At 37.5% G+C, this 12051-nt stretch overlaps 1 protein-coding gene across 7 annotated transcripts in view; it reads left to right on the top strand.

Annotated features, from left to right (window-relative positions):
- The window catches only part of METTL15 (methyltransferase 15, mitochondrial 12S rRNA N4-cytidine), a 94998-nt gene that overhangs the window by 31439 nt on the left and 51508 nt on the right, over window positions 1-12051 (top strand). For all 7 annotated transcript variants that reach the window (XM_027784156.2, XM_055813555.1, XM_027784155.2 and 4 more), the window contains exon 3: window positions 7033-7169. In XM_027784156.2, coding sequence (XP_027639957.2) covers window positions 7033-7169 — 137 coding nt within the window. The remainder of the gene's footprint in view (window positions 1-7032; window positions 7170-12051) is intronic.

The raw sequence follows: 12051 nt of genomic DNA, 5'->3' as shown, positions 1-12051 counted from the left end.
CTTCCGATGAGCTGAAAAGTTAGGCAGCATAGCTCAGCTGCTGGGTAGTTGTTCTTCCGTTTTTCTTTGCAGGGTTTGTTTCAAACACATCAGTATTCTGGTATTTTTCAAGTCTGTAAAAAGTGGAAAGGGTGCCATTTACTTGCATAACACATTTGTTTTGAAAGCAGTGAAAAGATACTAATTTCGTAATTGTTATTCTTTCTAACTCCTGATTTTTCTTCTGGAAGATGGAACATGGAGGGCGAGGGACTGTTTGGACTGGGGCAGTGTTCTTGGCTGTGGCAGCAGGGATTGTGGGCAGATTTCCTTTCTCTACCTCCCACGTGGAAGTTCTGTGATTCTAGTTTATCATTTGAAGCCCAGTTTGGGGTGGAAAGCCCTCCATCAGGCATGTATCATTGTTAAAGTATTATATTTGTATATAATATTGATATGATACTGGTGAAGTGTGTAGTTTTTTCAAGTTAATTTTTCTTCTGCTCATATTTTAAACTTCGCATTTATTGTTTTCTGAAAACAGCACTAGTCTTGGCTTGGTTTTTCGCGTATCAGGAAGTATGTCTTTCCTATTAGCCAAAAGAGGTGACTAATTAAGTAGGATTCTTTTCACTGCTTTTGGCTTACTAGTGAGTAATGTTTTCTTCTTAAAACTAAATCTGAACCATTTTTGATACGTATATTGCATATGGCAAAGCTGAGTTACTTCTGCATTGTATAGAGGTCATGCATTGTAATATATGTAGGATCAGTTTGTCTTTCCGTGACTGCCCGACTGTTCTGTTTGACCGATGTGATAGCCATCTTCATTACCACCTACGTGACTGACTCATGCTGTGTTTGATGTGTCTTACGAGCATTTCATTTGTGAGGAGGATACTCGCACAAATATACTATGAAGGGTGCTGCAAAATGGTCTGCTCAGTACGTTATCCTGCTATACTTGAATGATTGCCCCTTAAAGAAAAAAATACTTTAGACAGGAAGTGGAAAATGCCAACAAGATGATACAGGAGCATCCAAGGGGAGTACTTGTACCACTGTCCCTTCTGTGAGTGTATGTTAAGTCTTCAGAGGAAGTGCGAAACAGAGGGCTGGAGGAAGGAACGCTGTTTTCCCAGGAAGGTTGATTTGAGATTGATTTTTTTTTCTTTGTTTGGTTTTGTTTTGTTGGTGGTGTTTTTTGGTGTTTTGTTTGTTTTTTTTTTAAATCTGTGAATTTGGTGTTAAGGTGGTTCAGGTGATAATGCTTGCAGAAGGCAGAGAAGGATGGTCATTATCAATATAGTTTCATTTTTTTTTTAGTAGAAAAACGTGGTTAAACAGGGCTGGGGATTGAAGAAAATTATGCAGTGCAAGGTAGGTTGGTGTGTAGGGGGAATAACAGGCTCTCCTTTTTTTGGAAAAATTAATGTCATCTGTTGGAAAGAGCCATGGAAGAATGCCTTATGTGTACTAGTTAGTCTGGCATAATAACAATCTTTTTGTATTGCAGAACTATGAACAAGATGAGCCCTAGTTTGTCTAGACCAAAAGGCAATCTGCAGCAGTCAGTCATGGGGTCAGTGATGGAGAGAGCCTGCTCATGAAGTGCTCATACCTGGGGTAGAAGACTGTCTGGCATAGTGGTTCATGTACTATATTGCAACTCACTATGTCATGGGTATTTTGTACAATTTGCCAAAGTCTCTTTAAGACTTCATACAACTTGTCAAAGTCCCCTTTGAGACTGTGTCCGGGTTGCAAGAGGAAGAAAAAACGTCTTGTATAAAAAAATGAGGAAGATGAACTCTTTCTACCTCTGCAACTATCTTAGAGCTAGTTGTAAAATGAAGGCTATAAAGTTTTTGTTTGTTGCTTTGTGTTGTTTTGTATGTCATGAAAGAGCCAAATGGTTTCTAAAACATACAGTCACAAACTGATTATAAAATTCCCAAGGGGAGCTCTGATGGGGCTATCATAACAATGGAATGGTGAGTCACTGCAGGAGGAATTCATGTAATAATCTTTTCCTGTATTTATAGGACCAGGAGGATAAAATGTCATTTAATTTGATTAAAAACTACTAGGCAAGAGAGAAAGAGGAAGAAAAAAATGAAGTATCTTTCTTTTATTTCAGGCATGAAAGATGAATGGAATATATAAAAGGCTTATTATGAAGCAGTATAGTATAGTGATTAATTTCAAATGCGATCAATGCTCCAAAAAGGTTGTGTTAATAATAAAATTATTTGATTTGATAACTTGAGGTGATGATTTTTTTTTAGGTTCTAGATGCAAAGCATCGCTTTTGAGTGGAACTGCTAGATTGAGGCATCTGTACGAGTCCTTCCTTGCTAGTTTAGGCATACGTATCTGTGCAGTTCAAAGATTATCCATGGATTTTCTTACCTTTAAAGGTTGTGCCAAAATTTACTTAATGTAGCCTGAATTAGGTTTGCTAGGATGCCAAAAATGCTTTAGCCTATGCCGTTAATGCTGGTGATGCAGTGTTTTGTCCAGCACTGTGTATTCAGTCCTGCAGTCACTTCTGCTTGAATCAGAGCTGTATCCTCTTTTATGTAGTGCTCCCAATGTAAAGATCACATTACAGTTGTCTGCTGTTGCTTAAAGGTTTGGTTAGTTTGTGTTGGTTCTTTCAGAAAGGGCAATATACTTTGGTGAGCGTGTGTTTACTCACCGTCAGTGTTGGTATGAGTTCTTAACTAAAGCTTTTTGATGCTGTCACAATATTGAGAGCTTGTCACTATGTCATGGTACAATGATCCTTATCCTTCCTCTTCTTTCCTTTGCGCTCTTAGGAGGTTTGGTTTATTTAGAAGATCTGTGTGGTTCATCAATATTCAGCATGTATGAGGGGTTTATTAAGCTTAAAGTTATCAAATTTAAAATTACTGAAAGCAGAGGCAGATGTGTGTGAGAAAAGGTGAGACTTAAGCAGAATAGCAAATTAAATGCTCTTGAATGAGCCACGAGACCTCCAAAAATTAATTTTGGGGAAAAAAGAAAAAGTTGTTTAAATAGCAAAATTGTCTGGATATTTTGGCCAAAGAGGTCGCTAACTCATATTTTGAGTTCCTGCTGTTCAAACCTAATGAAACAAAGGACCTTCTCCATAGCATGGAGATGTTGGTGAGGGAAAGGCACAAAGGATCAAATCTGTGTAATACTTTGTAGGGATCAACAAAGGAGAGTTAAATATTTAGAAAAAGAACAGATGTGCAATAAATAAGCAATTGGTAAATGTATGGGTGAAGAAAGACTATTTTCTGGAACTTTAGTAGTGAGTTTAAGTGAAATAAAATTATTATTTCAAACTTTTGTTGTAAAGAAGATCGAAGTAGCTGGTTTGAGCACTTCCTATACCTTCTTTGACTCTTCCTGCCAACATTGTAGCTCTACTTCGTGGAAGGTTGTGTTGAGATTTTTCGAAATTTTAGTGCTAGATTTCTAGCTATGATATCAAATCAAAGCAATTCTTTGTTGTTTTTTAAACAAAACAACCAAACCCAATGCAGATGACGTTACTCATGTTGATTAAACCTACTTTTTCCAAGAGTAATTTTGATTGTTTTGTGTTGCTCTGGAATAAGTGCAATCCTAAATGACACTTGAGACTGTTCTGACCAAGTTTTTTGAGTGCATTTCTGAGTGGGTTAATTGTATGCAAGAAATAAAAAGGTAGTTTTAATTTTCTATTGTTGCCTCGCTTTTTCAAAAGGAGTTTTTTTACAGAAATAGAAGATAAAAGTGAAAGGTCTTTGTATTACTTATGTACGTCATTCTGGTAAGGATTAAATAGAAGTAACTTGAGTGCAAATCAAATACATAGATATTTTTTGGAAGTTTTAAGAGTCATTTAAGAGGATTTATATATTTGTCAGTTCATGTTAGTATTTCTAATTTTTGAAGCTAAATGCAGAGTTAAAAATTCCAGTTTTATATTGATTTTCATTTGAGATAATACAAATTTTGCTAATTACTATAATATGACACTCAGTAGCCAGTATTGGATTTTTACAAGGATAGTACAGGTAACAGTGTAGTGGAAAAAAGGCCTATACTGAGTTGGACCCTCTATCAGAAGAGAGGTTCTCTGAATCTGATCAACGGTGATAATGTGAGAGCTTGCATAGAAAGTGTTTTCAGTATCGTGGAATTTTGAAGGTATGCAGGTCTTCTCAAAACCTAGCTAAAGTCTTGTGGTTAGTTGTGTTTTTTTAAAAAATACCCACACTTTTCTGACTGTTTCAGTTTTGTGCTTGTAAATTTGTTTCAGTGAATATACTTTTTTTTTTATGGCAGAAGAGAAATCAGAATGCTTAGATATATTGTGGGAGCATTTGTATAGTATGCATATTATATCCTCTTTAATGTAACTTTGTCTTATACTGCTTACAAGAAAAATAATCTGTATTTCTAATCTCTTTATTTCTTTGTATGAGTGGTGCGATTTAATGTTGGATGATGAGCCAACTCAATTTTTTTTCCTGCATGAACTTTGTAAAATATTATAGGGAAGTTCTGCTTCTAGAGCATAGGCTTAGGAAGCATGATGGCATAATACAAAAATTGTACCGTGACAACATAAAGATCTTAAAGGATCCTAATTTGCACATACTTTTAGCCACAGTAGAGTTTTATTATTAGTCTCATAAATATTCAGTTTTAGTATTATGGATTTTCCATTTAAAAGGCTTTTATTTATGTTTTCTAAAAACTGTTTCTGGAAAAATGTTTGGGCCTTTCTTCATTGCCTTTGAATTTCTGTTTTTATCCAGAGGAATTTTGTGCTTGAATCTTAATTCTTTCAAGAGAGAAATGACAAAATTTCCCCTAAAAGGTGCTTAACTTGTGGTGTATAATTTTTATGCATAAGTGTAGTTCACATTAATTTCTATTTAATATAATTGCGCTTGGTAAGCGGTCTCCAAAATCTGTTTCACATGAAGCAATTTGAGAGGTGGGGAAAAAAAAAAAGACCAGGTATTCATATTGAAGGATATGGACAATTTGTTTTCGTTTAGCTTGCATGAGTCCGATTCCCCCCGCTGCCCCAGTCAACAGCGGTTAGTTAAATCAGCCAAGAGGGAAGAGTTATGGGAATCCAGAGAGGCAGAAACTAGGGAAGATGCTGTTCAGTCACATTTCTGCTTTGGTTCAAATACACTGTCATCAAACAATAAAAATCTATCTCTTTCTAAACTCCAGTATGTTTTCCCTAGAGTATAGGATTATATATACTTTCTTAGTAATTGAAAAGGAAATCCTTCCGAAGTGGGATTGCAGTCATGCAACCTCTGCATTACTGAGCGATGAGCCGGTTATTTCTGTCAACAAAATAGTTCTTGACTTCTAAGCGATTAAGCGCCAATGTTGTCAGGCCAAAGGAGGGAAGGTGTGTGGGACAGCTTCTAGAAACACTACTGCTGTTGTACAGATAAAAAAACCAAACACCTTAAACCAGCCTTAAGTTCTACCTAATTTTCTTGTGTTACTCCCATTAGCGGGATTGTATAGCCCTGTGTCCCAAGTCACTGTTCCTTAGGGAAGCCTCAGGAGCAAAGCCTCCTGGTCAGCCTGTTGGTCAAATGGACTCTAACTGCAGAAACAACTCTGGAATGAGCCTACAGAAACTGCAGAGCCATCAGGAGAGCAGCGGTCACCTTTCCAGAGTCTTACCTCAGCTGCCCTTCAGCTTCTCCCTTCCTTTTCCCTGCTGGGACCAGCAGCACACCACTGCTAAGTCTCCCTTCTTTGCAGGCAAACCAGTTTTTTCCAGATGTTCTCCATGATGTGGCTGGGAGTTAACCAGCCTTTTGAAGTCATCTTGTCTCTGTGTGAGATTTGATGACCCTATTACCCCCGTTATCCTTCTCAAGTATGAGATAGAAAGCCTTTTTGGGGGGATTGTGTTCTGTTTCTGCGGGTTTTTTTCTTGTCTTATTTTACTTCTTTGTGACGTTTTGAAGGTGAGAATATGAAATTTCCATGTATTTTCAGGAACTTTGAGTTCTGAGAGACTTGCTATAGGAATTTCAATGCCCAATTTTACTCAACTTGTGCTGACTCCATCCATACCTGTATGTTCTAGTCAGAGTGCATTCAGAGTTCCTTAAATGTGCCATCAGTTTCAGTCCAGAAGGCTGGAGAGAATGGCTGTCTCTGCCTGGTGTTACTAAAAACTTTTCAGTCTAAATTTCTCTATCCAAAAACCCATGGTATATGTTCATGGGCAGTAAGTATTCCTCAGAAGCAAGGAAGTGTATGTTGTTTATCAAAAGATGTGACTAAGCCCATAGAGCATGCCACATCAGCAGTTGCAGTGAGATTGCTGTGAAGGTGGGTATTCCTGTGCTATTCTGCATCTTGTTAGGGCATGTCATGATGGTAGTGAAGGTCCAGGAGATCCAGCCTATCTTACATAGCTTTGTCCTTGCACGGTGAACCCTAAATGAGTGGTACTGTGTCTTGCAAACCTATGTCTTCTGTGCTAGTTAGGTGAATCCCAGTCGGGATATATGTGCCTATGCTGCCATCACACTTTGATCTGTGGTATAAAACTATGGTAGTGTCATTTTCTGGATTGATACACAGTACATCAGCCTTCCTTTTGGACACGTTCTTACAAAGTAGATGGTGCTGATTACTTCCTATAGTCCCATGTCCTATATATCTTTGTGTCCATCACATTGAGCAAGGTCAAAGCAAGGCAGTCAAACCAAGTGACTTTCCTCTCAACTCAAAATATAAATAACTAGGAGGAGTATGAAGCTGCAGTAGGTTGTACAAACGATTGCCCTTTTATTCCGGAAGGATTGTTGGGGGGGAGGTCCCAGCTTCTAAAAAGCTTACTCTGACATGATTCCAATTTTGCACAGAATATGAAAATATTTACAAAAAGGCATTGTGACTATATTGAATGCTATGTTTTACTGCTAGCATATGAGAGAGATTAGCAACAGAAGCTTTAAAACAACAATCAGTTTATCACTGTTCTAAGGTAAAGGTGTTGTCTTTTTCACTCAACAGCGTTTCCTTGATATGACGTTTGGAGCCGGAGGTCATACTACAGCTCTTCTAGAGAAAGCCAGCGGTGTTACAGTATATGCACTAGACAGGGACCCCACAGCTTATAAAATAGCTCAGCAGCTTTCAGAATTGTACCCGTAAGTTGTCTTCTCCTTTCTTAAATATGGTCAAGGTTGATACAGTGGTATTATATTCACAATGCAATACGTTCCTGTAGTTTTAATACATAGATTTTAATGGCTTACTGTAGAATAGCATTGTATGTTCTATGTACCCAGTTGAACAGGAGATCCAATTCAATTTATGAGTGTTTGCGTGCAACTTCTTCTGAGGTTTTGGGAGTTAAATGCATATTCTGTGCTCTGTTAATTTTGAATATGCATCAAGTAACCAATTTTATATTTTAAAATTGATTTTAAGAAGATTCTTGTGCTCTGCTTGCTTTGAGATGATTCTGATGGCAGAGCTGTACATAAAAGGATGGAATAATATACTTTCAAATGAGGTAATTTAAATATGGCTTATGAATAGTTCAATTTTTAAAAAGAAGAAAATAATCTTAATTCAGTATTAGGTTTGCTAAATATTTTGCCACTGGCTTCAGAAACTACTAAACAATTGAGTAAGCTACTGTATCTGTGTAAAGCTCATGCCTAGTTCTGTTTAGAGTGCTGTATTTGCTTGCTAAATGCAATTTTTAGGTTCTTGTTCCTTTAACGTATTCAAAAACTTTAATTTATTCAAGAAAAAACCCAGTCAGAGCATGAGTACATTCATGCAAAGGTGTGCAGTATATAAAAATGAATATAAGCTTTTCAGAAAGTGCTATTTAGATTCAAAAATAAGTAAAAATATGTAGATACAAATTAAATAATATGAAATAATTAATACTTAAGAAACTTAGGGAAAGTAGGAAGGAGAGAACACATGCTGTCAGGTTGAAAATGTTAAGAATATTTATTTCAAAAGAGCTTTTACATGAGGAAAAGCATAATGTTCCAGTAAGAAGAAAATGGGAAGAGGCAGATAAAAGGTTGACACCTGGTTGTTCAGTCACGTTTCCCCACATAAAAAAAGGAGTAGTAAGACAGCAGTGCTATTTAAGTAATGCAGAATGTGTTCCTCACCTTTTCTAAAAGAAAAGGCTGAACTGTGCATTCCTTTCTTCAAGTGCCATTGTCAGAGGCCCAGTGGGAAAAATGCAAGCTTATGACAAGGAAGCATAGCTCAATTTCTAGTCATCCTACTCTCTAAGACCACTTAAATAGGTTTCTCTAATTTTTTAGTACTCTGTGGGCTGAAGTGACATACAGTGTATACTTAAAAATTTGTGGAATTCCTCTCTCAAGTGTTATTTCTCCAGATAATGCTCTTTTTGACAGAATAGCGCGGAGAATATCGGCAAGGGAAAGTCCATTTACTTTTAAAGTAAGCCTACAAAGATGTTCTACCAGATGTCATGGGAGTTGTGGTGCCTTCTATTCTAGCAAAAAAAAATGTAGTCCAGATTAAAGCTAATCTTATATCTAATAAAAATGTTCTGAAACATTCACACTACATAAGACAATGATGAAAAGTCTCTTGTGACTCAATATGTGTTTATCTGTAAAGTGTCCTATGCAAACCTGGGTGTGAAGGAAGTTTGTTTTCCAGATAGATGAAGAGATTTTACAAGTGTTGGATGTTGTTCTGCCAGTGATTGACGTAGTTATTTCTCTGCTTGCTTATATTTGAAAAGATGAGCTTTAACCAATATAGTCTTACAGTTATGTAACTTACTATGGCTTTATAAACAAAGTAGGTCTCCTAGTTCCTATTTCGGTTTGTAAAATCATTGGTTACTTGGACTCCAGACACGGTGTTGTCCACCTTTACAGACTCAAGTTATCAGTAGAATGAAGTGAATTCTCAAATAACATTAATTTTAAGTTATTAGTGAAAAGTCTTCATCTCTGAAAGATCACTCCATGCCACTTGAATATACATTGTAAGATATAGAGCAGTATTCTTACTGTTTTGGTGTTTTTCCTCATCTCCCGTCTTTCCTATTAGAAAGAACAGGTGGATCCTTTTTTAGAAGGTAAACGTATTTTTATTTTATTTTATTTTTTTTATAATGCTGTATGTCAAAAATGAAGGTAAAAGAATGTTCATATATGGTATATTTGCTCATTATTGATCTTCTTTCCTTGTGAAATCAGTTGCATAAAGTATTGTTAAATTAAAAGGGGGAAGGAAGAGGTATAAGTATATAATTTATAAATAACAGGTAAAGCTAGGATTTGCTTACAAATCAGTTGTAAGTATAATGGATTTACTTATGAGATATGGAGCTTTCATAAATGGAATTTTTTATTTCAGTATTCATTAAAGGATGGTTGATCTAATATTAATGGGTTTATTGTCTGTTTTCTGCACTGTGTTAGAAGTAAATCCTTTTATCATAATTTTATCAGTTTAATTCAAATCTGTGTTGACATCTAAAGCTCAGGGAATTTTGACATCTGTATCTAGTCAGGTCTAGTCTTGGGTGAAATGGTTCCTTGGTTCACCAAGGAGCCACAGAAACAGTTGTGGTATCTTAAAAATGGCAATGGCAGCATGCAGATGCAAGCTGAGAGAAATGTAGGGCTGTCCGTTCCGTAAGCACAGATGTAGATGTAACTGACTGGAGAACTGCAGCACAGAGGTATAAACTCCGTTCTTTTCCTGTGCTAGGGTGGGGTTTTTTTTCACCTCTTCTATTTAACATTGCTGTTTTGAAGAGGTTATTTGACTTGCTGAAATGCTTTACTTCCTTTGGAGGTGAGGCCGCAAGGAGGGGAAAAAGCTGTTATGCAGCTGTAACCAGTAAATCTGATTCCCACTGTGTCTGAAATTGTGAATGCAATGGGCCAACTGAAAGTCATACATCAACTGAAATTTGTGACCATTTTGTTTCACTTAGAATACTGTACCTGGTTAATTTGGGATGTTAATAAATTCCAGCATATTAACTACATGAACAGCTTGAGTCTTGCAGTAGTGTTGGCAGTAGTCCGTCCTACCATAAAAAGATTCAGTTCTATTCAGCGTTAATTGTTATTGCTTCTTCTGGTTAGGTAACATTTAATAATCTTAGTAAAATCACACAGTTCCCACTGTTACTCACTAAGAGGCTTCATTTTTAAAAGCATCCTATATCTTAAGTCACCGAGTTACAAGATTATTAAAGCTCAAGTTGCAGAAATACGCCCAAAGATATGGTCGGAAGAGGAAGTAAGTATAGTTAAATTAGGGGATTTTTCTATATTCAGGACTAATAAATGAAGTCCTCGTTGTACTTAGCAGAAAGACAGCTGGAGTAATAAGTCTCTAAATGAGAACATGGAGGAAAAATAATTTGATGTTTGTATTTTAGATGTGTCTCTGCTTCTTGGTAGTGATTTTTTCAGAACTAAGATCTGAAGAGGGTAGAGTTCTAACTGCAATTCTTGCACTCATTTAGTGTCTCTGGTTTGGTTTTTTTTTTTGTTAGGGGGTTTTTTTGGGTTTTTTGTGTGGTTTTTTTTTCCTAAATATCTAGTGCTGCTTTAATAAGGAGAAAATGGGTCAGGGCCTGTTAGATATTCAGTGTGTGGGTGGGAATCCTTTGACGTGCTTTCTGGGGAAGCCTCTAACTTGGGAATTACTGCTGGGAATCCAGAAGAACAAGATAAAATTCAGTCAGTAGCAATATATATTACAAGTAAACCCTTTCACGCCCACTGAAAGCGAGGGGTTGGAGAGGTGGCTGAAATCTGGCAATTAACTAATATCATTGCAGGCTTTTAAGTAAGAGAAACCTATGCAAAGCCTACGCAGAGGGGACAATATGTTCTTTGTAAATCTCTGAGCAGAATAAGAGATTGTGCCCCCAAACTAAGGATAAATAGCATAAAATTTCTCACCCAATTTAACTACCATTTTATTGTAGTTCTAAAGTAGTTTTGAGATGTGATGGTGCTTGTGGGTTTTGCTTTCAGGGTTAAACTAAGTGTATAGAAAAAGTGAGATAGACCCATCAGGTTGCATTGTATGCTCTGGGGAGCATAGAATTTATTTTGTTCGGTTCTAGGGAAAACAGAACTTTTTCCAGTTGCAGTAAGCTTATTTTACATGCTTGTGAATTGTAGCTGAGTATTATATTGTTGCTGTATGTTATTTATATAAGCTGCCATTTAACTTTTGACTGTAGTGCATAAGGGATACAATTCAGAGTGTGCAATCAAGGCATACCCATTATAATGGTGCCATGGCTATATATAAGTAAGTTAATTAGTTACCTGTAGCGCTATTTCTTTCTAAAGAATTCTCCATCTATGTCAGTAACTGGCTGCTTCTCAAATGCAGGCAACATCGATGAATGAGTTGCCTTAAATATCCGATGGAAAAAAGCAACTGAGAACACTAAAAAGCCTCTTAAATATGCCATTGTATTAAAAAAGTGCATCTCTGTCATTTATTTTGTTCCCCAAAAAGTTTATTTGGGTAAGAAGCCTAAATATGTTTCCTTATAAAAGCAGAAGGAATAAAAATTCTTTCTCTTGTTGCTGAAGTTCCAGCCGTGCGGGTTTCAGAATGACTGGAAACCTTCACTTGCTTTCATACGCGCGGTCTGATCCTTCAAAACAGCGGGTTCCTCAGCCAGATTGGGTACCCTGACATACACAACACATGCGACGGTCTGCTTTTCACTATTGTTTTCCCTTTTTTTGGTCTTTTGTAACTTGGTCCTTCAGTACTTTTTTGCAACCTTGCCAGCTTCACAGGGGAGGCCACGCGTGCTGCCCACCCGGAGCCCAGCGGAGCCTTTGGCCCGTCTCCCCCAGCACCCCCTGTGCCAGCGGCTGCTGCCGGCCGGGCGGGCGAGCTCTGCGCTGGGGTCAAAGCTGCCCGGGCGGCCGAGCCCGAAGCGCGGGGGTGGATGGAGCCACCTCCCGGGGGCGCCGGGCACAGGGGGTGTTCCCAGGGCTCCGTGCTGGGGCCAGCCCTGTGCCA

The sequence above is a fragment of the Falco peregrinus genome, chromosome 9 (genome assembly GCF_023634155.1).
Source record: "Falco peregrinus isolate bFalPer1 chromosome 9, bFalPer1.pri, whole genome shotgun sequence".
Taxonomy (NCBI): domain Eukaryota; kingdom Metazoa; phylum Chordata; class Aves; order Falconiformes; family Falconidae; genus Falco; species Falco peregrinus.
This window is presented reverse-complemented; position numbering and strand designations above follow the sequence as displayed.